At 30.6% G+C, this 26,521-nt stretch overlaps 1 protein-coding gene across 1 annotated transcript; it reads right to left on the bottom strand.

Annotated features, from left to right (window-relative positions):
- Positions 1 to 1,642: 1,642 nt before the first annotated feature.
- On the bottom strand, positions 1,643 to 24,563 carry LOC145332343 (FMRFamide receptor-like). The gene is made up of 16 exons (XM_080177333.1): positions 24,455 to 24,563; positions 24,122 to 24,212; positions 21,870 to 21,955; positions 18,680 to 18,763; positions 17,656 to 17,722; positions 16,503 to 16,570; positions 15,323 to 15,415; positions 12,907 to 12,948; positions 12,178 to 12,246; positions 9,707 to 9,789; positions 8,947 to 8,985; positions 6,988 to 7,087; positions 6,653 to 6,706; positions 3,782 to 3,844; positions 2,815 to 2,868; positions 1,643 to 1,799 (listed from the first exon to the last, which is right to left on the bottom strand). The coding sequence occupies exons 1-16, from the start codon at positions 24,560 to 24,562 to the stop codon at positions 1,707 to 1,709; spliced, it is 1,194 nt and encodes a 397-aa protein (XP_080033459.1). The 5' UTR covers position 24,563; the 3' UTR covers positions 1,643 to 1,706.
- Between the last annotated feature and the right edge of the window lie 1,958 nt (positions 24,564 to 26,521).

The following is a 26,521-nucleotide window of genomic DNA, read 5'->3' as shown; positions in this document are numbered from 1 at the left end:
TATGATTATGTTTAATTTTTATGCCCAACTAAATATGTTTATGTTTATTGTATTGCAGACAATTTTCCACGAAAATTACAATAAAAAATTGTAAAATTAATACCAGCTTTGTTATCCTGGGCCTTCGGCTCTCGGGGCAAACTTGATTTAATATTATAATTTTTCATTTTATTATCCGCAGATATCTGAATTTAATACGATACGATGATTGACTATTATTTTACTAATATATCATGTATACTATGTAATACAAAAATTAGATTAATTTAAAAGGTACATTAGTATCAAATACAAAATACAAAAATTTTGTCTTCTATTTAAGTAAAAAAGTTTCTTGTTTAATGTCGAAAAAGTTTAATTATTGAATTAAAAATTTAATCATTTCCCTGTTCTTTCAATAGTCATAATTGTTTATTCTTTTGAATTTTCAAATCTGTTTTTTTTAAGTCTATCTAAAAAGTTTTATTTTGTAAAATGAATATTTTCTTTAGTTTAATAAACTTTTTTCATTCTCCAATTTTGAACAAAGAAAACTTTTTTCAATATGATTGTAAAAGTTCACATCTTCATAATTCATAATCACAGATTAAAGCCACCTTAGGTTACTGAAAAAAGGTTGTTTGTGTCGATAATATGTCAGCTATAAACACTTTCATTTATTGCCTAAAGTCGAAATAAACAATGTCTATGATATTCATAAAAAAAATTTTACCAATGATATTTAAATATAGGTGGCATTTTATTTATTTTTATTTAACCTAAAGTTTCATGCTTTTGCACTCTTCACAAAGATAATTTTACCAAAAATTAGATGATTTTTTCAAAAATTTTAAAAGATTTTTATCAAAATATTTAATTTTCATAAAAAATCGAGGTGGCTGTATTAACCCTTAACGGTCGGGGGGGGGGGGGGGGGGGTTAAACGCCCCCCCCTCCGGTTTTTTCTATCTCATTTTCTGTGTGTGAAAGATAAAGAGCCCAAACTGCGTGACTTTTTAAGTATGGGTATGACACATAATTGAGAGTTGGAATTTTTTGAATATCTCAATCCTGGCGGGCAAAGGATGCCAGCAAACCTGGCAGGGTCATCCAGGTAAAGAGCAAAAATATTTTTTTGACTAAAACAAACCATTTTAACATACCAAAATACTAAAATATCCTCTAGTCGTACATCCTTATATGAAATACAGGTGTTCAAGTCACTTTCAGGTTCCAGGTATGATCCTGCAGGTCCTGATCAACCAGGTCTCCAGAAATCTTTAAAAGGCTCCTGTGGCCGCAATTTTTGACTTAGAGACTGCGGCGGCTTGCAGCTGCCAAGTACAGCTGCGACCGCTGAAATTTATATTTTGATATTTCTAATGTAAAATTTACACAAAGATAAACATTTTCAGGAAAAAAATAGTTCTTCAAGCTTCAAAAATAAGAAAATTACAGCTGTTTGAAATTTTTAAGTAAAAAAATACCTAAAAACAAAGGTTGTTAAATAAAAGGGTGAAGGAAGCGAAAATTGACTTAAAAAAGGTCGGATATTCATTATCAAACAGGGGACTTGCACAAAAAAAATTTGCCCTCTTGCTCTAACAGGAACTGAGATAATAGGGGGGGGGGGCGTTGAACGCCCCCCCCCCCCCCCCCGACCGATTAAGGTGCGGCAAGGTGCCCGACTGTAAAGGGTTAAGATGAGAACATGATAGATAGATAATCTAAACCTCAGTAGCTGTAATTCTTCCCTCTATTGACACAAGATTATGATGGCAGGGAGGTGATTCCAATGTTACAAGGTCATCTAAGGGCTCCTGATAAACATATAGATTTAATTTTAAATCAACTACCTACTTAGCTCAAAGAAGTATAGAATAGAATCCAGGTAGACGATTCTGCCTTGCTAGCCTGAAATAAAATTGGAACTTTTGAAAGTCCCAAAAGTCATTTTGGCTTTAAGTAAAATCGTATGACTTCAGAAATTATCAAGATATATTTTATTATTAATGCCCTTTTAATAATTTACTGAAAGCCAGACTGTCTGGCATTCTGCCATTCACAATGGATTAAAACCTTATATAATGTGCAAAACCATGTACAAAATTGAATTTAAACGTGAATTTAGTAAAAAAATGACAAAGAAATAGGCATGCCAAGAAATATTTGGACAAAAATAATGATATTGGCATATTTATAAAAGGTATTGTTTCAGTTTTTCAAGTTGGTTATACGTTTTTTATTGCGCAAGCGCGACTTTTCTTCAATTTCCCAAGAAATATTTGAGGTTTTCAATTCTATACTTTATCTTCTTTGACTTAGCTGCCATATTTAGGTCGTTTCTGCAGCTATTGAAATCGCAAAAAAATGTTAATTCAGTGAGGCTCAAAGTGGCTCAAAAAATACTTCTGACGTTGTAAAAATGAGGGATGAGGAGAGGAGAAGTTGGAAAGAGATGGATAATCCCTCATTTTTATGACGTCACATGCTGATTTTTGAGCCACTTTGTTTCCTCACGTTAATTAAGCTCGTGACCTCTAGATTATTGCTGGGAGTCGTACATTTGATATTGTATTGTAAACCTATTCTAACAATTAATTCTACAAAAAATCACGAAACCTCTTAAAGTAAGGTGGAAGTGGAGGAAAAGGGGAAGGGGGATGTGGTGAAATTTCCCTCTAGAAACAAAATTGCATCTTTTTCCATCACTACTGGTTACGCCCCCTCCCCCTCCCAAACAAAAAGCTTTTTGATGCTAAATCTTAGCTCCGGCCGTTTTGGCTGCTAGCGACTAATAAAACAAAATAAGTTAAATTATAAAAATTGGAGTACCTGGGTTGTTCTGTGGCAAAACATATCAGCAATTGCTTGTCTGAATTTGAAATCCTAGAATGAAATTATTATGTAAAGTATAAATAGTTTTTCTTATCATAATCAATGTAATAAATTTAAGTAGCAAAGCTACCCTATAATTCACTTATCTCTCCGTCAGTCCGTAACGCAATGGGGTAAAGGCAAATTCTGGGCTGCTGTAGAAGATAATCATTTCAAATATTCAGTGATTATTCCTATACTTTGTTTATTCTATACATTGATTTGTCTGTCTTTTTATCGGTAATGCTTCAAATGACATAAAACTTTTTTTAAGGTTTCGTTATTTTCTTTGGGTTTTACCTATTCTCTCTCTTGAATTTCTTTTTTTAGGAAAACTGTACATTGCTCTACAACTTGTTCTATTTTTTGTATATATTAATAATAGTATATAAAAAAGCATTAATTAAGTCTCTAGACAGATCTAATTGATGCTTTGTGAATAAACAAAATTAATATTATACAATTATTGGATTTGCAGTTACTCTATAACTAGAGTCTGTTTATTTGTACTTTAACCTTATCGGTTGAAGGGGGGGGGGGGGGTTGAGCAACGGAGAAGGTTTACAAAAAAAAAGCGTCTCTAAAAATCAGCCATTTGACGTCATGTAAATGAGAGATTATCTATCCCTTTTTTAGGTTTTTTTTTGTCAATTCTCCTCTAATCCCTCATTTTTATGACGTCACATGGCTGATTTTTTTTAGACACTTTGCAAAGCTTTGCGTTAAATGGTCCCTGCCCACTATTATCCTAGCTTCTTTTAAAGTTAGAGTGCTAAAAAAGTGTAAGCTATTTAAATTAAAATTTTGCTTAGAGCAGTATTTCAACCATATTTTTTTCCTGGCATTCTGTGCCCGCCAGGATGGAGATATTAAAAAAGTTAAACTCTCGCTACGCCTCTCTGATAAGAATAATCAATAAACTTACTTTTGCAGTGTAGATGAGAAAGTTTATTGACGAATTACATGCCAACATAAGGTGATTCCATCTACAGTTTTACAAAGGTTAACACAATATAATTCACTTTTAAAAACTTCAAAATCGTTTATTTTGTATGGGAGATCGGTTAATGTTAAAAATTTGGGATCTACTGCAGTTCACGGTAAAATATAGCTGGTAACGAATATTGCCAAAGAGAAAGCCCAATCTGTCCCGATTTTGTATCACTTTTGAAAAGTGCGATTCCTGTGACGTCATATAAAAAGGGAAGGGGGAAAGAAAATCTCTTCCCTTTTCTCCCATCTCTTTTGAAGAGATTTTCTTCCCCCCTTCCCTTTTTCTTTCCCGAAACGTATATGACGTAACTGGAATCGCACTTTTCAAAGTGATACAAAATCGGTACAGATTGGGCTTTCTCATTGCCAAAAATTTATGAATTTTAAAGGCTGCTAGCTGCACATCATTTTAAGCGGTATAAGAAGGCCTACAAATAATCTGGAATAGCCAAGATCCAATGATGCACAGGGAAAGCTTCACTGAAGAAAAAACGCGTAAAATAGGCCTTTATCGCGCATTTCTATGCACTGCGAGATAATTATGCATTATTGATTTATGGCTATTCCAGATTATTTTTAGGCCTTCTTATGCCGCTTAAAACAGTGTGCAATCATAATTCAGACCAGCAATTTCTGAGATCTTTAGAATTAGATTTAAATATAAAAAATTCTTACTACTTTAAATTATAGGGTGTAATTTGGGACAAATTAGACAAAAAAAAGCACAAAAATAAAACTTTATTTATTTGTTTATGTCCTTTTCTTGAGAGGGGGTTACTACTTTTTCCTAAGCAAAAGCTTTTAAAGTAAATTGATGCTAAAAAAAACTTTTGTATTAATGTAGTTTAGAATAAAACAAAGCATTTAATCAAAAAAGGCAATTTGTTCTCATAATTATTTCTCGAATATTTTTGACGTTTGACTTCAAAACCGATTATTATCATATATCGTATCGAATTATATCCAGTTTTCTACTCATAAAAAATATACAATCATAATATCAAAAACAGTTTTGTTAGTCCGTTCATTTAGCATCTCGGGGCTACTAAAACTGGTTATAATTTTATAATTGTACTCTTTATATCCGCGGAAAGCTATTTATTACACGATGCGACAAACAACTTTTCCTTACAAAATAAAGTTTTGTGATTCGTTGGAGTATAAAAACCATTGACACTTTTATAACTTTGTAAATAACTCTTTTTGTACAGTGTTGGAAATTTTCAAACCTAGCATTTGCATAGACGTACACTGTTAAAAATAATTTTTTTTTTTAGCATCAGGTAATACTATATATTCTTCACATTAATGTATAGTATCAATCCGTACGTACTAGAAAAAAAACCTCATTACAATACAAGGAAGTTTTCAATGCTGTATTGAGTATTAGGTAATGTTCTGTGAAGTAACATTTAGTACTAAATAATGTATTTGTCTGTAGAGTATTATCCAATACGCTCTTGGGAATAAAATTCAGTACGGTAGAAGTAATTTTTCATTACCCTCCTTCGCAATTGTTGTTACCCTCTATCATAATTGTTGATACTTTGTAGAGTATGAAACTGTTTTACTTTGTATGAAAGATCAGTTTATAATATATGATTATTATATGTACATATACATTTTGTTATATCAACAAACATACCAAGCAGAGCCATAAAACATTAATTTAAATGTAAATTTAGTAAAAAAATTACTTTAAAGATGGTTAGGACTAAACATTATCCTTAAAAATAAAAACTATGGTCAGTCATAATTACAAAAAACAAAACTAGAAATCTGAGCATAAATAGTAACATTTCATCTTTGTCTAAAACGACCAAGCATTGAAACACTTCCATGAGAGGTGTGCAAGAATGGTGTCTGTTTCAATTATTCTTTACAGTACAGATTCGTACCCTAGAACGTATGAATAGTTACTATTTTAATAAACCATTCTCTTGCGTGTTGTCTGATATGCTACAGCGTATGAAATAGTACTAAATCAAGAAACATTTCTACAGCGTATTTTCCGATACCCTACAACGTATAAAATATTACTATTTTTATAAACTTTTCTACAGCGTATTCTATAGTACCCTAGAGCATATCAATCGATACTAAAAAAATGTATGGGTTCTGTATAGTAATAATTATTGTGTTATATAGTATTACATAGTGTTATATATTAATTATATAGTTGTAGGGTACTTACGGGTCCAATACTCTCCAGAGTATCAATTGATACTAAATAAAAAAATTATTTTTAACAGTGTAGGTTTGTTCATCTAAACCTATTTAATTTTCTAAATATATATTTATACAACACTAAGAAGTATTTAAACTACATGAATTAATTAACAAATAAAAAGTGCAGTTTTCTAATCTTTTAAATGAGATAAAAGACTTGTAATTTTTGAGAAAATTACTCTGAAAGATACGTTACTACCTATCACTCTGTACAAAATGCATAATTTCTTTGTAGGATATTAAAGGTAAGATTAGATTTAGGATTTTTTGCAAAGTAATATGCTCCCAACATTTATATATATTTTTTTACACTAGGGGCTCTATATTCGAAGGGACATGGAAGGTCAAAAAAAAGCCTAAATCAATATCCATACTTATTTTCAAAAAAAGATAAAATGGCCTAAACCTATCATAAGACCAATAAGAAGGTGAACTATACCGGTTCAGCAGTTGGCAAAATTCTTCGCTGCAGACAAAAAAAGCTTGCTACTTTAAATAAAAGGATTCCTGCACTTCGCTTCTAATAAATGTTATCATTCTTGTCTTAATTTTATTTGTTGTGTTAACCATTCCTGACAAGAAGTAGTCCCCACTCTGACCAGTAGTTTACTGTTCCATATTTTAACATCTAAAACGATATTTGGACTTAACAGTTTGACTTAATAAGAGTATTTGATAAATAGTAACACCCAACTGTACGGAAAATACTTCAAAAATTTGACCCACTTAATTATTGTGAGCCAGACATCAGAAGATAAATCTTAAGGGATAAGACAATGGACGATAGATAAATGTATATTCCCAGTGACGATAAAAAAAATGCTTGAACATTACTAGCTTATTTTGTTTATCAAAATTTTTGAGGGAAGGAAAAATTTAAAATCCATTGAGCTATCACCGTATACTTACCAGATATGCTTCATAGAGGTTGGTAAAAACTTTGCTTGAGTGGCAGATAATGAATACAACAATGATACTGGTCAACAAGGCAGTCATCACTGAGTCTCTCCTAGATAATGAATTTGATAATGATACTGGTCAACAAGGCAGTCATCACTGAGTCTCTCCTAGATAATGAATACAACAAAGATAATGGTCAACAAGGCAGTCATCACTGAGTCTCTCCTAGATAATGAATATAACTATGATACTGGTCAACAAGGCAGTCATCACTGAGTCTCTCCTAGATAATGAATATAATAATGATACTGGTCAACAAGGCAGTCATCACTGAGTCTCTCCTAGATAATGAATATAATAATGATACTGGTCTACAAGGCAGTCATCACTGAGTCTCTCCTAGATAATGAATATAATAATGATACTGGTCAACAAGGCAGTCATCACTGATCTCTCCTAGATAAAAAAGAAAATAATACGATTCAGTATCATCTAATATAATGTCAATTCGAATACTTTGATTCATATAATCATAATACATATATTTACTTTGATTGTAAGTTATTTTTCATAAAATTACTTATCCTATTTAAAAAGCAAGATTATCTAAAAAACTGCAAATATTTCTTTTAGTGGAAAATTTATAAGATTAAGATATTAAAGTCAAAATTTGATATTTGAATTATACAAACATAAACATAATCTTGTTGAGAAAAACAATATTTTTAACTTTACATACATTTGAAATGAAAAAATTTAGTAAGCATTAGATTACTATTGAGTTTTGCATTTATTAATTCAAAAAAAGTCGAAATTAAAAATTATCAGGTTCTGTAATACTCAAAATGAACATAAACCACGTATTTTTAAGGAAAGCTTTTGTATTATAAGAGTCGGTCCGTAGGTCTACAACTCTATAATTGTTTACATTTAAAACATGTTGATTTTTAACTTTTGTAACAACTAATTCTAATGTGATGTAATTATCCGATTGATCTGATTTTTGGAATACTAGTACATTGTTTTGAGAGATGCATCTCTATAATCAAGTCCTAGAAATGTAAGTATGTCATTAAAATTATTCTATATTAAACAGTTTTACAACAAATTTACGCACAGTTTTTTATAACCTATACATTTATATTATTATTATTCAGTTTTGACACTCTACAATTGTTAATGTTTGTTTGTCCTACCGTTTCAGAGCTTCGCCTTTATGGGTATTGTCATCCTTATTTTATCTATGTTTAGCTAAAAGTTTTGACTAACCAAAATTTTATATTCTAAGAATCCAAAATTGACTGAACAATTCTTGGAGAAGAAAAGTTTTCTAACAATCTTGAATTATGAATAAGGAAACTGAGAAATTCAGGACACAATATTTTTTTAAATATTTTCAAATTAAATATTTGTGATATAAACCCATATAAAAATATTTTGTAATGTTTTTATAAGCAGCTTATAACATCAGTAAAAACACAGATAAAATTTTTAATCAGCTTCCAAATATAATTTAGGAATTTAGGTTTCAGATTTGGGATTTCTAAGAATATTCTCTGAAAAATGCAGTTAAAATCGCCAGTTCAATTATGGATATATATGTCAAATTTAATTTTAGCTGTATAAATAACAAACATATTGAAACTTCTGGCAAAAGTCCACCTTGCATTATATTTATTCTGTCAATAATACATCCATAACTGGCAAAAATACATCTGCCTAATCTTAAAATTATCAAGATTTATATTTGTCAGTATTGCTTATTTTTATATGACAAATAATAGTTTGGATGTGTAAATGTCAGTGTCAATATGTACATATTTCTGACATATTAAAAAAATATTTTTTTTTATGTAAAAGTGCTATAGCCCCGTTAAATAGGGAGAGGCTATCAGAAAGACACACAAACGGGTGAATGAATGAACATGCACTGATTATAAAATAGCTGTTCAATTAAAAACTAGTTACCTGTGTTTAGATCCCAATCTATTTCGTATCAATGAAGATCTAAAAACAGAATTATAATTAAATTTCTATTAAATTGTAAATAGTTTTTTTCTTAGAAACACAGAACTAACGAATTCTAGACATTACAGAAATTTTTTCCAATCAACTAAAACATATTCTAGTATAAAAATAAAAAATAGAAATAATTATAAAAATAGAATCTAGTATGTATATTTATTGTAGCGAAAATGCTTTCTTTTTTAGATGGTAATGTTATTTAAATTGCTGCTGTTGGAGATAGAAAACTGTTTGTCTGTCTTTCTTTGCAAAATATGTTTTTCTTAGCTGCTATTTGATGGAACACTTTTTTATTCTATACTTTAAAATCATAGCCATTGAAACTAGAAAAAGAAAGTTTAAATTTTCTTAGGCGCTATTATACATAGATGGCTATTTTATATTATAATTTCAGCCATTTGCCATCCTTCGCTAGTTATGGATGTTGTATTAGAGAAAAACAAAAGAGGGGGAAGGGGATTAAATAATTGTATGTCCCCTTCTCGATGACCTTATGCCAACCTTCAACTGGGTCCTTGAAAATCAACCAGTAGCATCGGGAATATTAACACAGCCAAGTAGCTGAAATACGCAATTTGCAAGCAGACGAAAAAGTTCCTTAACAGTGTGATCCAGGTAGTTGTCAATTTATAATATCGTCTATATTTATAGCTATGCTTAGCTTGTTATGGATGTTGTCTTCATTGTTTCTGTATTTCCTTACTTTTTAATTTCTTTGTAAATGAGGGTATTGAGTGAAACCAAGACAACAATGGGAATCAAATTCATGAAGGTTATGTTTCCAATCTGAAAATAAAATAGAATTAAGATTATGGCTGGGCCGGATATCCGGTTTGGTCGGATAGCCGGCCATTTTCAATATTTGGCCGGATACAGGATATTGAAACTATCCGGATATCTGGTTTCCGGTATCCTTCCAAAAAAGATTCCAGCCTAACCATAATTAAGATTATGGACAAATTTTAAGCAAAATAATCTCATTTATTTTATAATACGAGTGAAAATTATTAGCTGAAATATTTTTAGTACTAAGTATAATCAAATATTTTTTAGTTGGTTTACACTAGTAGTGTTTAAATTTTTATCCAATTATTTTAATCTTACGTAGGGGTAATTTTGTTAATCATCATTGGTAATGTACATTATTTTATCGTCCATTGTCTTATCCCAAAAGATATTTAATAAAATATGAATGTGAAATAAATAGATACATTCATCTAAGTGTTTTCCAATTAGTAGCAAGGATGACAACATCCATAAAAGCATGGGTAAACAAATCGAACATTGATAATATCAGAATTACAGAAACAAAAAATCTATGTCAATCTGCTGCAAAACTTTAAAAAAAGTGAATAAGGATGTTAAAATGGAACACTAAAATTTCAATATTTGATTATAGCCATAACTTGTTGTTCTGGGAATCACTTTATCAAAAATAAAGTCCTTAGAACAAATTGTTTATTCCTATAACTGCTACTGACGAACGCACGGATTTAACGCTCATTTTAGAAATTCTTTGCTATCGAAAATACATTAACTGTAACTCAAATTGACATAGATAAAGAAAACTGGCAGGGCTCGAAAGCCGCGCCTCAGCCGCGCATAAGCCTCAAATCTAAACCCACTTTAAAAAATAAAATTCTGAAAAGATTGATCAATTTTTTTTAGACTTACACGCAGCTGACGCGCGGATGCCGAGCCCTGAAAACTAGGAAGTACTTAGTTAGAAATCTTGTTATTTGAGAAGTTGATTAAGGCTGAGAATAGTTATTTCTTTCATCGTATTATAAACCGCTTTCCGTGGATATAGAATGTACAATTATAAGATTAAAACTAGTTTTTTTTAGCCCCGAGAAAGCTGGATATAATACGATGCTAGACATCAGCTAGACGTAGTCTTTTCGTATGGATGAGAACCGGTTCCTATCCACCGGATTCGAATGAATACGAGAAAACAATTTTTCCAATAAACTCAGAAACATGGTAAACATCATCCATTGGTGTACTGTCATATAGTAGCGTAGCTACACTATATGTTGTTATGTCCATCCGTCTATAATTTGGGTTGGGTAAGATATGGTATAAGGTTTTACCACCTTCGTAATAATTTTAACTGTCTGGGGAAATGAATTGCACCTGTGTTAGGCCATATAATTTCCTCTATTCTAACTATAGTATCGCACATATATTATAGCAGCAATAGATAACACTTTTTTTACAATTTTATTAGCGACGTCAATGGATTATGTTTTTTTTTGTTCTCTTACATAAAATGTTTTGTTTACAATATTTTTCAATATACATTTATGTTCTACATTTTCCAGTTAGGGAGTTGAATCCATTTTTATAGAAGCAGAAATATAATCTATGATTATGGTTTGGACCCTCTAAAACTGTAATCTACCTTTCCACTTTCCCCTCTCTTGGTGAAGATATCTTCAACGCCGATACGCTTTTTGAAATATAAGATTCTACTTTCCCTTCTCTTGGTGAAGATATCTTCAACGCCGATACGATTTTTGAAATGTAAGATTCTACTTTCCCTTCTCTTGGTGAAGATATCTTCAACGCCGATACGATTTTTGAAATGTAAGATTCCACTTTCCCCTCTCTTGGTGAAGATATCTTCAACGCCGATACGATTTTTGAAATTTAAGATTCCACTTTTGCCTCTCTTGGTGAAGATATCTTCAACAAGAGAGACAAAAGTGGAATCTTATATTTCAAAAATCGTATCGGCGTTGAAGATATCTTCACCAAGAGAGGGGAAAGTGGAAGGGTAGATTACAGTTTTAGAGGGTCCAAACCATAATCATAGATTATATTTCTGCTTCTATAAAAATGGATTCAACTCCCTAACTGTTTTCTCTGAAATTATGTAAATGTAAAATTTTACATAAACTCCAGGATATATAGGGATAAGACAATGGCTGATGTTCTTTTATGTTCTTCCCCAATGATGATACACAAAAAATATACCTTTTGTAGATTTATATTAGTGGTTGAAACGTTTGGACACTCAACTTAATGAACCAATCAATCAAAACTATAAAAAAATCCCCAAAGTTGTTGAGCCAACAAAAGAAAACGTCATCATAAATTTGGAGACTATTGAAATATATCGCCCAATGTCCCCTCCCTCCATGACAAACTCTTATATAGTTTAATACTTACAGCAATATAATTCAAGGAGTATACAGGATTCCATCTCAGCCAGGTAGCATTCACAACTACAAAGGTTTTCTGAAATACATTTTTAAATTAGTTTTTTCACATTGTTCATATTTTTTTCTTCTCGGAGAAGGAGAGTGAGCTGACAATTGGCTGTTTATAACAATAGTCCCCAAAGTTTTATTATAACGTTTGCTTATTCGTTGGCTTTATAACTATAGTGACTTCAGAGATATTTGGTTGGTTGGTTCATTCAGCTAAGTATTTAGACGTTTCAACCATTCATTTTAAACAGAAGAGGTAATTTTGTGTTTCATGATGCTGTGAGTATTGGTGCAAAAAATGGGGACATGATTCCAGTGACGTCATATTTTTCTTTCCCGAAAAAGGGAAGGGGGGAAGAAAATATCTTCAAAAGAGATGGGGAAAACCCCCTTTTCTCCCATCTCTTTTTTTCTTCCCCCCTTCCCTTTTTCGGGAAAGAAAAATATGAAGTCACTGGAATCATGTCCCCATTTTTTGCACCAATACTCACAGTATCGTGTTTCATTGTTGGGGATATAAATCAATTTATCAGCCATTGGGTTATCCCTTTAGATCCCTACATTTTTGCACTACCTAAAGGTTTCACCCCCCCCCCCCTGTGAATCGTTGAACACGCCACCACTTTTGTATCTTATTAATCATTGAAATTGCTTTTTGGCAGGTTTTTAAAATATAATTTTCACTTACCATAAATGTTCCATTTTCGCTGACGACCTCATGTTGCTCTTCCTATAATAAAGACAAAAATAATAATAATAGTTATTCATTATTGTAATATAGACAGATTTCCGCGGATATCAAAATGAAAAGTTATAAGAGGAAAACCGAAGTCCTGAGCTAACAGAACTGGTATTAATGTATCCTCTTTATTTCAATATTAGTGGAAAATTGTCTGTAATACGATGTTATACATGATTTTTTTTTCAGAATGACTGAGAATCACTTCCAATAAAACGGATAATAATAAACTTACTTATTGATTTCCCATGGATGAAGGGATTCGATAATTGCGATAAATCAATACACAGCCTCAAAGATGATAAACAAGATTACCCCTTCTGTAGATAAAATCATTGGTTGAAACGTAAACACTACTAGTTTTAAATTAACCACTAAAAATCACTAAAAGTGTCCAAAGTTTTTCAACAAACGAATAGGGTTACGTGGTTACACATCTTTGGGTAACAGTGTAATTTACTGTCAAATGTCCCCTTGTTTATAGAGATGTGTGTTATTAAAATCGAAGCTTTTCTATAATTAGGGTCGGTGCGCAACAGATAGCTCTTTTCGTTAATTTAGGCATGTTAGAATTGTCCTATCGATTTCAAACTTTGCATAATGATTCCTATAGAAGTTAGGTATGTGTTAGAAAGCAAATCACGCTATTATTGTTACCAGAAAGTCCGTACGTCCATTTTAAACATGTTGCTTTTTAACTTTTTAACAACAAATTATTTATTTGATAAAATTATCCGATTGGTCTGATTTTTGGATACTGATGCCTAGGACAACAAAGTATATTGTTATAAGCGAAGCATCTCTATAATCAAGTCTTAAAAATGTAAGTATGTCCTAAAACAATATTCTGTATTTAAGCAGTTTTTCAACTGATATACTTACAATTTTGTTTCGTTTGACTTTAATACATTTATATTCTGATTATTTAGTTCTGACACTCTACTGAAGTGTTAATGTTTGTTTATCCTAACGTTTCAAAGCTTTGCTTTATGAATGTTGTCATCCTTGTTTAATTGGTCATATGCGTAAAAATCAAAAAATATATAGTGTATTTAATGTTCTGAAGGAAAAAGGTTAATGAGTAAACCTACAACCTTTTCGTTTATTTTTTTCTTTTATAATTAGTACTTCAAGTGACTTATCTATTAATGAGCTTTTTACATTAATATCTAACTATTTATACTTAATGTGTTTACTTATAGAGAGAGAGAGGGGACACTGGGCTGTTTATTACACTAGTTCCCAAAGTTTTAAAATAATGTTTTCTTATTTGTTGGCTTAACAACTTTGGGGACTTTAGTTAATTTTGATTGGATGATTCATTAAGTTGAGTGTCCAAACATTTCAACTACTAATTTTTATCTACAGAAGGTGTAATTTTGTGTATCATCATTAGGGATGTACATCAATTTATCAGCCCTTGTCTTGTCTCAATTAGATAGCTGATTATCTTCTTATCTAAACTAAGACAATAGGAGGGAAAATCTTTAGAATAATACATTTTTTCAGCGTAGCTACCTTATAAGTGGAATATGCCCGTGTGTTCACTATTTGTATCACTAAATAGATAAAGTTATACTTTACTAGGACCTATGAGAAGCTACACAGTACAGGAGAAAAATATAGATGTTCAGCTGTTAGCGAGATTCTTTGGTGCAAACACACACAAACAGACACTGTTACTTTAATATAAGTATTATGTCCATGTGTCACTATTTGTATGTTAATTCTTCCATTAAAGGGTGCACCAAATACATAGTTTTAAACCTTCTTTTGACCTATGAGAAGATACACAGTACAGGAGAAAAATATCGGTTGAGCTGTTAGCGAGATTCTTCGGTGCAGACAGACATACATTAATATAATTATTTTAATACTTCCTTCAGAAGGATAACCAAATAAAGAGCAAATACATAGCTTTAAACCTTTGGACTTACGAGTAGCTACATTGTAAAGGAGAACCATATCGGTTAGATGTTGGATCCTTAGGTACAGACACACACAGACAAAGATGCTGTTACTTTAATATACGTTTTATATCTGTGTGTTACTGTTTGTATGATAATCCTTCTCAAAGGTTGCAACAAATAAAAAGCAAATACATTGTTATAAACCTTTTTAGGACCAATGAGAGAGAGAAAGACTAAATTGCTGCAAAATTGTGTCAAAAGTGATCAAAGTGACGTCATAAAATGAGGGAGATGAGAGGAGAAGTGGGAAAGAAAACCCCTAAAAAAGAGATGGAAAATCCTTCATTTTTATGACACAATTTTGCAGCAGTTTGGTCTTTGTCCCTAAGAGAAGTTACAGCCAGAAGACATCCTATATTACTTTTATATGAAGATAATCATAAAATAAAACTTACTGTAACTTCATGCTCAAAAAATCTTGTAATATTGAAGAGAACAGAAAATATCAGAACCACAGTAATCAAAATCTTTCCATTGTCTTTAGCCACCTAAAAATTGAAATAATTATTTCTCGCATTGCATTGTATTATAAACAGCTTTCTGCGGATACATAAATGTACAATTATAAAATAAAAACCAGATTTTTTAGCCCCAAGATGCGAAAGGCACGGGTTAACAAAACTGGTTTTAATATCATTATGTGCATTTTTATATTCGTAGAAAACTGGATACGATACATGATTTTTTAGTATGGCCATAAAGGAAAAACATTTCATTTGTTCTAAAAATTTCATTAGAATTACAAATCTCACACAAGGATTTCTGTAAAAACAAAACTAACTCTTTAATTACTAGAGAGCATCATACATTCTTTTGTTTTCTTAAACAAAATTTTACACAAAATCTTCCCTGAAACTGACAACCTAATTGGTTGATTATTGAGTAAGGTTTTTAAAGACAACAAAAACCCTTACTACTTTATATGATAGGATTATAGCCTTATACAAATTATTTAAATCCTTATTTTATTAGGATTAGTTTTAATTGTATATGTTATCTTCATGGTATTCCAAACTCATTGAGATGATATCTTTTATTTTAGTAGACATTTTTTTAAATCAAACTTTTTTATCCTCATTTACGCTAGTTTGTTATAAAGTATTTAACTTCTGAAAAGTTTTTTTAGTAGATTAGGATTACAATATCAAATTAAAATTAGGTCAATTCAAAATATATGTTTATAGAAAACCAATATTAAGAACAAAAAGAATTTTAAGAACCTGATTTAGTGGGTTAATACCAACTTGAAACAAATAAAATTAATCAACTCTGCATTTTATATCCGCGGAAAGCTGTTTATAATACGATGCGAGAAATAACTATCGCATCATATTATAGACAGATATATGGATATTAAAATACAAAATTAAAAGATTAAAACCAGTTTTGTTATCACCGAGGGGTCAAAGGTTTCAGCTTACAAAACTGGTATTACATCTATCATTTTTATTAAATATCCGTGGAAAATTGTCTTTAATACGATGCTATATATCATTTTTCAGTATGGCTGAGAACCGTTTCTAATCCATCGGATATTTATCAGCTACGAATCCAAACTTGAATACGTGTTCCTACCTTCCAGCAACTGTTTGTGATTGTGGTATATCTCTCCACTGAGATGGCCATGGTTGTATAAACACTTCCTAAAATGATTAGTACAATCAGGAATTTAAAAAATACTAAAAGTACATTATAAAATACAAGGATGACAACATCCATAAAAGTGAAGCTCTCGAACGGTAGGACAAACGGACATTGACACTTGTATAGTGTCATAACTGAATAATAAAAATGATATAAGTATGTCTATAAACATTATCCTGCATCAAGAAGTTTTTCTGTTTCTATTTTTCTGTTAATAAAGAATATTAGGTTACTAATTTGATAACAAAAAGGGTAAAAGTAAATTAGTTTGGTAATAAATCATAAATGTTTAGCATATTTTTGATCATTAATATTTTTCTAACAAATGATGTCATTACAACTAACCAGACTTTGACTTAACTCATGTAAAATCCTTATAATAAAGTAATAGGTTGTCTCTCTGTTTTTCTCTTTAATTTTCCTTTTTAAATTTAAAATAAAAAATCGGTCCTTTAAGTGCCCCTAGAGGCCTCCAGGGGGCAAAGCCGCTAGTGATATATAAACAAGTCAAGTATTACAATTAAGGCAGTCAATATCCATAAGTAGCAAAGCAAAAAAATCATAGAAGATTGGGAATACAGACAAGGAAATTTTAAAAGCATTTTTTGAAATTAAGAATCACAAAACCTTTCTCTTTTTTATTACTTGATATATGAAATGACTGATAGGCCGACGTACTAAGAAAATTATTACCTACTGGATCAGATGATCAATGCTATAGGAAATCTTCACGAAAAAATCTTGAATAATTGATGAGAAAATCATATTTTCCCCCATAGAGTTTCGGACCGACTGACGGACAGACAAACAAAGTGAATTATCATTTATTAAAAAAGTGAAATGTCTTTTTTCTGATTTATATAAATGCATACCATTCAAGTAATTTAAATATCAGGCTCGGCAGCCGCTACAAAGCCTCAAATCTAAACCCGTTTTTATACTTAACTCTTAAAATTTTTTAAGAGGGATTTTCATAATTGGTTCTGGTTTAGACTTCCAGCTCTGATTTTTAGAATTTGATTTTCCTGAGGCTGACAGGCAGCTGTAGCGCTGCTGCCGAGCCCTGGAAAAATAAAATATATACCTGTTAATGCTATATTAGTGATAGCCACAAGGTAGGGTGTAGCATGGATATAAAGCAAACACTGTTCCTACAAAAATTGGGTATAGTTCCTTCCGTGGCAACGCCCCTTAAGGGTCGTTTCTTTGTATTTTCACAGTAGCTTTTCTCCTATTTCTAGCCCCTGCGTGGCAATCACCTAACCTAACCTAAAATTACCTATCAAAAGCCATTTGAAAATACGACGAATCGCCCCTTAAGGGGCGTTGCCACGAAAGGGGCTATGCCCAAACAATTTTTAAATTTCAATTATTTATTGATGACATCATTATAAAATTCTCAATAAAAAAAATATCCAAATGCTGTATTTTTTTTTAATAAGCTGTAATTTCATTAATCATGTCATCCTTGTTAATGTTTTACTTAAAGCAAAATTTAATTTAGAAGATTTTTTGGTGCAATGATTTTAGAAAGCGTAATTTGATTAAAGATAAATTTAATTTCTTAAGAATTAATTACAAACTTAGATACAAAAATTTGATATATTTTTAAATTATAAACTTTGCCCATTTTCATTTTCAAAGAAGTAAGAAGTTTTTCATCGGCAATTTATCTTTTTTAGGATGGTGGTACCATCTTAAAATATTTACTTCTTCTCAGAACCTATGAGAAGTTTTACTGTATCGGTTGAACGGTTAACAAGATGATAGGCAGACACTATTACTTTAAAATATACTATCGGCTACGCCCCTAGAGACTTTTTGTGTTTTCTCTTGGGAGGGTATTGGTACCCTCCCCCAAAATAGATATAAACCTTCCCGGGACCTATGAGAATCTACCCGGTTAAGGAGAACCCGATTAGTTCAGCGGTTAGCGAGATCCTTCCGTACAAACACACAGACAAACAGACACACAAACAAACAAACATCCTGTTACTTTATTACAAGGGTATATCTTGCATCAAGGTCTGGATAGGGAACATAAACCAAATTTTAAAGACAGAGGACAGACATCATTCTACTTTGTATTATAGATAGGTATATCTTACCTCTAAGTCAGGATAGGGAATGAAGAATTCTCTGGGAACATAGACCAAGTTGGAAAATATTAGAAATAGGCAGTCAAACACAGCCTACAATAAAATGTTTTAATTAACAATAAAAATTTTAAATAGCAAACAACAGACAAACAGGTAGAGTAAGAGGGACATTTTTTCGGGTATTTTCTGTAAAGTTGTGTGTTAGAGTTGAGTCAAATGACCTTATTAGGTCAAAATCTCTATTAACCAAATGTATAAATGAAATAGAAATTAAAGACAGTTTGACTTAATAAGCGCATTTGACTAAACGCTAACTTACAACTTTAAGGAAAATACACGAAAAAAATTACCCTCTTTATCATAGAGACTATTGATTGGATGGATTACAAGAAGATAAATAAACAACATTTCAAGAATTTTATAGATGAATTTCTTAAAAATTCTTTAAAAATTGAACCATCTATCTTGTTAGTGTCCCTTATATGTGAGACTAAAGAACGGACTGACAGACAGAAAAGGTTACTTATAGAGCAATTTTGAAAGCAATTTTATCCCTCTTAGTTATCAGAATTTAATGATTAATGACTTATTTTCTTCGTTTTTTAAGACAATTAATATGTAGAACAACAAAAAAAATATTTCAGTTTTTGTTTTAGAACTATAGTAAAATCTAAAATTCAAAACATCTAAAAATGGTATTTGCGCATTTTTCTTACGCTCAAATCTTCTACCTTTTACAAGAATGGCTGCAAAACTCTTCAAAGTTGAGATATAGAGGATTTTAAGGCCATATCTATACCAGTGATTGAGTACTGGCCCCTCAAAGTCAACTACTGAAAATCCATTTTTTTCTTGCAAAGGGTAGAAGATTTGAGCATAAGAAAAATGCGCTAAAACCATTTTTAGATGTTTTAAACTTTGATTTTACTGTAGTTTTGAAATGAAAACTTAAATACTTTTTGTTTGTTATATTAATTGTTTTAAAAAACGAAGAAAATAAGATACTTATCATTAAATTTTGATAACTTTAAATGGGGTTAAACTGCTTTCAAAAAAGTTCTCATAAAAAAAAACACTGTACTTGTATAAGTAAGCAACTTATTTTAGCTGCATCTACAAAACATCACACTATCATAGCATGACAAAAACGATTATCCGTAATACCATATATATAATCTAATAACATATATGTATAATTATATATTGTATTAGCAATTCCCTTCATGTAAAAAAAAGGTAGCACATAGTATGGTTATATAAACTAAAATAAACTGACTTTTATCTCTTTTTATCAACTATAGGATACGCTCCTAGAGGCCTCTAGGCGCAATTGAAATTCAAATTTAGAAAGATTAAGTGAAAAATTTGTTGGTTTGAATTTTTGTAGGGGTGATTTCTCTTTTGAGGGTAGCGGTAGTCTTTAATAGTATTTACCAGGACCTTCACTGTTAGGGAGAGCCAAATCAATTCAGAGGTTAGCAAAATCTTTGGTAAAGACAGAAACATATACATAGATATTGTAACTTTTATTTTAGGATGAAAAGTGCTTGCTTTTTTTTTATTCAAAATCAATCATCTCTTTGCTAATTTTATATCTTTGCTTTTTAATAAAAATACAGATAAATTAAAACTCACGTTTCATCAAAACTACAAAAATTAGCAAAATAGCAGGGAAAATTGAAAAACGAATTGTAATTGTTAATAAAAAAGATTTTCATGATTTCAAGCATTCATAAAATTTAGGGTATAAAAAGAACGCGTTTTAATACCAGCAGTTATTTTCATAACTTTAACTTTTTATTCCAAAGAAATATATTTTACACAAATTTTTCTTCTATAGAATATGAATGTGTTAGTACGTTGTCTCAAATAGTTACAAAACATTCCAAATTCTTATACTTTTGATCTTTCTATTGATGGACAGTTATAAAACAGAACATAATTATAATGTAATCCATGTTCAAAATAAAATATATTGATGTTTTCACATAAACTCGCGGCTTCGCCCATAGCCTCTAGGGGCTTCGCCCCAAGAGGTTTTATCAAACTAATTTTTCGGTTTTTTTGGGGGGGGGTGGGGTATTTTCATTTTGGGGGGAGGGGTTAGGGGTGTCCCACCCCCAAGAAAAAAGTTATAAACCTTCCCGGGACCTATGAGAAGCTATCCTGTAAACGAGAACCAGATCGGTTCAGCGGTTAGCGATATCTTTCGCCATAAACAAATAGACAGACAAACAAACAAATAGACATCGTTCTACTTTGTATTATAGATTATCCTGGCGAGCAATTTCCCCCTTAAAAAATAGTATAAGAAGTAGGGGGTAGTTTTTTAGTTGTTTATCATTGCTTAAGGTCAGATAAGTTTTAATTGTTTGGGGTACTTGTTAGCTCCGCCTGGTCCTTTGGACACCGCAGGGAAAGAACACCCCGCATAGGTAAGGAATAGGATCCCAATTTGGCTTATTTCGGATAAATGGAACCAAAAAATACCCCCTGCCTATTTTAATTAATTTTCTAATTAAGATAAGAGGAAGGGGAGGGGGTCAGTGCCCAAACGACACTTGTGTAAAAGCACTTGAATATGTAAATTTAAAGTATCTAAAATATGTGCAGAAAATTGAATAAAAATCTATATATGAGACCAATATTTAATATTAGACTTTAATGAATCCCTTGTTATATTGTATCTTCATTTATATATCTAATTATACCTACTCATTTAACATCTATATATTTTTCTGGATATCTATCTATTGCAATTCATAACAGGCATTCCAAATTTACAAGCCTCAGAATATCTAAATTTGGTATCATACTATATATTTATCATATATCTTCACAAATTTAGGATCTAGTGCAGTTCACGGTCAAACATTTCTGGTATTGATTGTCTACTAAAGACTGTTATCAAACGGCTGTCAAACGGCAAAACCAATATGTTAGTACACAATTTAACAAAAATAATCAGAAAAAGACATTTTCAATAACGCACAATTATCTTTCAGCGCACAAAAATTGGATCTTGGCTTTACAAATATAGTGTAGGCCTTCTTAAGCAGCTTAAAACGATGTGCAGAAATAACAGCTCGTAGCCTATAATTGGTATAATCGTTACCAGGAACATTTTACCGTGTACTGCACTAGATCCCAAATTTGTATCTGCTGTATCTACATATTACATTGATTACATGTTACATACCAGACATAGCAGAAGGTTTACAAAACCAGGGAACATTCCTAGAGAATCTCTCTTCTTTGTAAGCACGAGTATACAAACAAGGTTACCTAAATGTATTATATAAATAAAAGCGAAGATTTCTACAATTAGGGTATTACGTTGGGTTGGGCCCGATATTTGGCCATTTTCAATATAACCAACAATATCATCTTTTTAAAAGCAAAGCTTTTCTAAAATTAGGGTCGTTTCGTACGTCCGTCTGTACGTAACGGATAGCTTTTTTTGTTAACTTAGGCATGTTATATTAATTCTCCTATCGATTTCAAACTTTGCATAGTGATTCCTGTAGTAGTTAGGTACGACTTAGAAAGCGTGGAAACTCTATAATCGTTACCAAAATGTACATACGTCCATTTTAAACATGTTGATTTTTTTACTTTTTTAACAATAATGTTTTTGATGTAATTTTGCTTATAATCTTTACTAAAATACATATGAGATTCGATATTGGGAGCCAGAAAAAAAGGAGCCGACTCGCGGAATTTGTATGTGATGTAATCATTTAATTGATCTGATTTTTGGAGTACTGATTCCTATTACAATAGGGTACAAACAAAGTTCTATATTTAAGAAGATTTCAACAAATTTACGTATAATTTTATTAAAACTTATATTCAGTTATGTTACTCTACAAGAGTTAATGTTCGTCTGTCATATGATTTCAGAGCTTCGCTTTTATGGATGTTGTCATCCTTGTTTATTATAAAACAAGGATGACAACATGCTTTTTTAAATTTAAAACGGCTGTAATTTACTTATTTTTTGAGCTAGAAGAACAATTTTTTTAGAATTTTTTTTATATTTATTTAGATTTTATATTAGAAAATTATACATACAATCTTACCTAATTATATTTTATAATTAAAGGCGAAGTTTTTCTTCTACTAGGGTATGTATGTGAATGTCCGTCCGTCTGTACGAAACGGTTTGCTCTTTTCGTTAATTGTTCAAATTTTTTTTATCGATTAAAAACTTTGGATGATGATCTGGTCACAGTTATGTACGTTTTAGGAAGCATAGCAACTCTATAATCGTTAGTTTTCCAGAAAGTTAATTTTAAACTCTTTATGATATGATTAAATTGATTTTTGGAAAGGTAATTCAAAGAACTAAAAGGCATAAAAAGGACAGACATAGTAACACAAAAATTATATTGTAGCTTTGCTTTTAAAGATACACATTAGGAAGAAAAGCTTATTCTTATTAGCTGTTAAATTTTCAATTTAGAAGGTTTAAAACAAAGTATTTCACTAAAAGATGACTTTTTAACCTAAAGCTTATACAATGAATAAGTAATATGCTTAAAGTAAACTTCTTACAAAAGTACTCCTAAGAAAAAATAAAGGTAAATCTGTTTTTTAACTTTTGTATTACTCGGAAATTTTTGGATGTTCAGAAAACATATATGAAATAAAATATATCCTAATAAGCTGTTTAATTTTCATTTTAGAAGGTTTTATACAAAGAATTCTACGGAAAGTGGACTTTTAACTACAGCTTATACAATGAATAAGTAATATGCTTAAAGTAAACTTCTTACAAAAAGTACTCCTAAGAAAAAATAAAGGTAAATATGTTCTTTTAACTTTTTTATAATTCGGAAATTTTTGTATATTATAACATATAAGAAATAAAATATTTCCTAGCTAGCTGTTTAATTTTCATTTTAGAAGGTTTTATACAAAAAATTTTGCGGACTTTTAACTACAGCTTATTCTATGAATAAATAATGTGCTTAAAATAAACTTCTTACTTTATAAAAAAAACAAAGAGAAAAATAACTTTTTTATTACTCAGAAATTTTTGATGTTTAGAAAAAATATATGAAATAGATAAATCTTATTTAGATTCTTGTATTAAATAGGAAAATATTTAATTCATTTATGTTACAAATAATTGACAATTTAATTTGAAATATTTGATACAAAAATAATAACAAATAATATTAGATATTTTTTTAACTCAATTTTGAACAAATATTTCAATAATGATGAATAAATTATTTTTCAGTATGGCTTCGAAACCGATTATTATTCGCTGAATTAGAACCGGTTCTCAGCCATACTGAAAACATTTGTATAGCATAGTATTACAGACGATTTTCCACGAATATTAAAATAAAAATCATAAAATTAGAACTAGATTTCATTTTGATATCCGCAGAAAGCTGACTATAATACGATGCCAGAAATAACTATTAATGTTTTACTAACCTACAATTCCAAAAAAGCTGACAAAAGGCATGATGATTCCTTGTACGACTAACATGGCTGTTTCTAGATGGCCTGCCAGCGGGTCGTGATACTGAATAGATAGATAGATTTAGCACATCAGGGCTAAAAAAAACTGGTTTTAATCTTATAATTTTACATTCTATATCCGCAGAAAGCTGTTTATAATACGATGCGAGAAATAACTATTCACCGACTTGTAAAGATTGTATCTGAAATTTATACTAAAATCAAGCCCAAAATTAAAATTCATTCAAGAAGTTTTGATACACAGATTTGATTCTTTTGTTTATATAATAACAGCATTAAAGCTACCTGGGTGTAATTAGACACAGTTTGTTCAGTCATCATAGTTGTGGATAGATTCAAATTCTGTTCAAGTAACAGATTTTCATTTGTTATGTTTAGTTGTAATTCTGGCATTTTATCTACATAAATAAACAAATATCTTGATCTAATTTTACGAAAGCTTGAATATTCATTTTAAAGAAGTCTTTATTCTAGGACATTTAGTTCTATTATACCTATGTCTTAATAATTTGAATACCATAGAATATAAATATTAAAACTATTTTATCTATATTTATATAACTATCAGCTCCGCCCCTATAGACCTATAGAGACACTTAAGGTGGTTGGGGTTCGAATTCGACTTCATCATTTTTCTTAGAGTTTTAAAAATAAAAAGTAAAATCCCCCCATAAATAAATAGGTTAATACACCTTTCCAGGACCTATGAGAAGCTACATTGTAAAGTAGAACTATATATTTTTAACGGTTAGCGAAATCCTTTTGTACAAACAGACAGAGATCTTGTTAATTGTATATAAAGAAAAATCAATTTTAAACCTTAACTTTTGTTGGTAAACTGATAACTGGAATGTTTATTTGAAACTCCTCGCCTAATAAACCATCTCTTCTCTCGCAGTATAAGAAGAGATATATATGTCTCACTCCTGTATACGGTGTTTTTTCAAAATTGCAATGTTTAAAAAAGCGAAAGTAATTTGAACATGTTAAAATAATTGTTTATTTTTTTCAAACTTAACATAAAGATTTCTGTAATAGTTAGGTACGATTTGGAAAGCGTAGCAACTCTTTATGCTTAATTATAATGTCCGTACGTCCAAAACATGTTGTTTTTTTCAACAATTTTAATAAAATTACCCTGATTTGTATTACATTAAGGTACACTGTTTTTTTTAGGGCATGTAATTGTTAACGTGGTTGTATAATGCTATTAAAAATTAGGCAGTTTCTAAAACAAGACTTGTAAAAAATAAGCAAATGTTCTTTAATTGCTAGCGGAGAGGTATTTATTTAAAGGCAAGCCACTTTTGTAATTTAAAATGTTTTTTTTCTTCACAATACTTAATTTACATCAACATTTTTTTGTTTGATTTACAAATCACCTTTACGCTGTTTTATGAGGTTAGTTAGAGGCTGTGCCTTATATATAATTTTGACAGAGATTAAAAACTCTGCAAAAAAAAACTCTGAAAGAGAAATGAAAGTTGGTTGATTAATAATTTATTTGCATTCTTTATTATATGAAAATCCAAATGAAAGTAAAAAATAAAAAAATAATTTATTATATTTCATATATTGTTCCACAAATACAAATACACATACAAATTTGTTGTTAAAAATGTAGAAAAATCAACATGTTTCAAATGGACGTACAAACATTCTGGTAATGATTATAGAGTTGCTACGCTTTCTAAATTGTACCTAACAACTACAGGAATCACCATGCAAAGTTTGAAATTGATAGGACAATTCTAAATACCTAAATGACTGAAGAAAGCTATCTGTCTCAGACGTACAGACGGACGGCCGGACGGACCGACCCTAATTATAGAAAAGCTTTGCTTTGAATTATATGCATCTTATGAGAGATATTAGAACAATATAAACCTGCGTATACTTACCAATATTTCCAGATAGTGTAGTATAGTGTTAATAGGGACTCCTTCTTTATATTAAAATCATAAGTTGAAAAGTATTAAGTTTAAATTCTGCTTCTCTACAAGTGTTAATATTCGTTTGTCCTACCAGTTGTTATTAGAGCTTCGTTTTTGGATGATTTCATCCTTGTATCTGTAATTTTAGCTCTGTCAAGTTACGGAATAGTTATTTCTCGCATCGTATTATAAACAGCTTTCCGCGGAAATAGAATGTACCTTTGGCACCTCGGGGTTAAAAAAACTGGTTTTAATCTTATGATTGTATATTTTTATATTCGTAGAAAGTGGATATAATACGATGTTAGACATAGTTTTTTCGCATGGATGAGAACCGGTTCCTATCCACCGGATTGGAATGAATAACGAGAAATATATTTAAATTAAGATAAGATGTAATAATTCAATGTCAATAGTA

Source organism: Acartia tonsa, chromosome 11, assembly GCF_053477335.1.
Source record: "Acartia tonsa isolate MP-2025a chromosome 11, ASM5347733v1, whole genome shotgun sequence".
NCBI classification, from domain to species: Eukaryota; Metazoa; Arthropoda; class Copepoda; order Calanoida; family Acartiidae; genus Acartia; species Acartia tonsa.
Note: the sequence above shows the minus strand (reverse complement) of the source record. Positions and strands in the feature narration are given on the sequence as shown.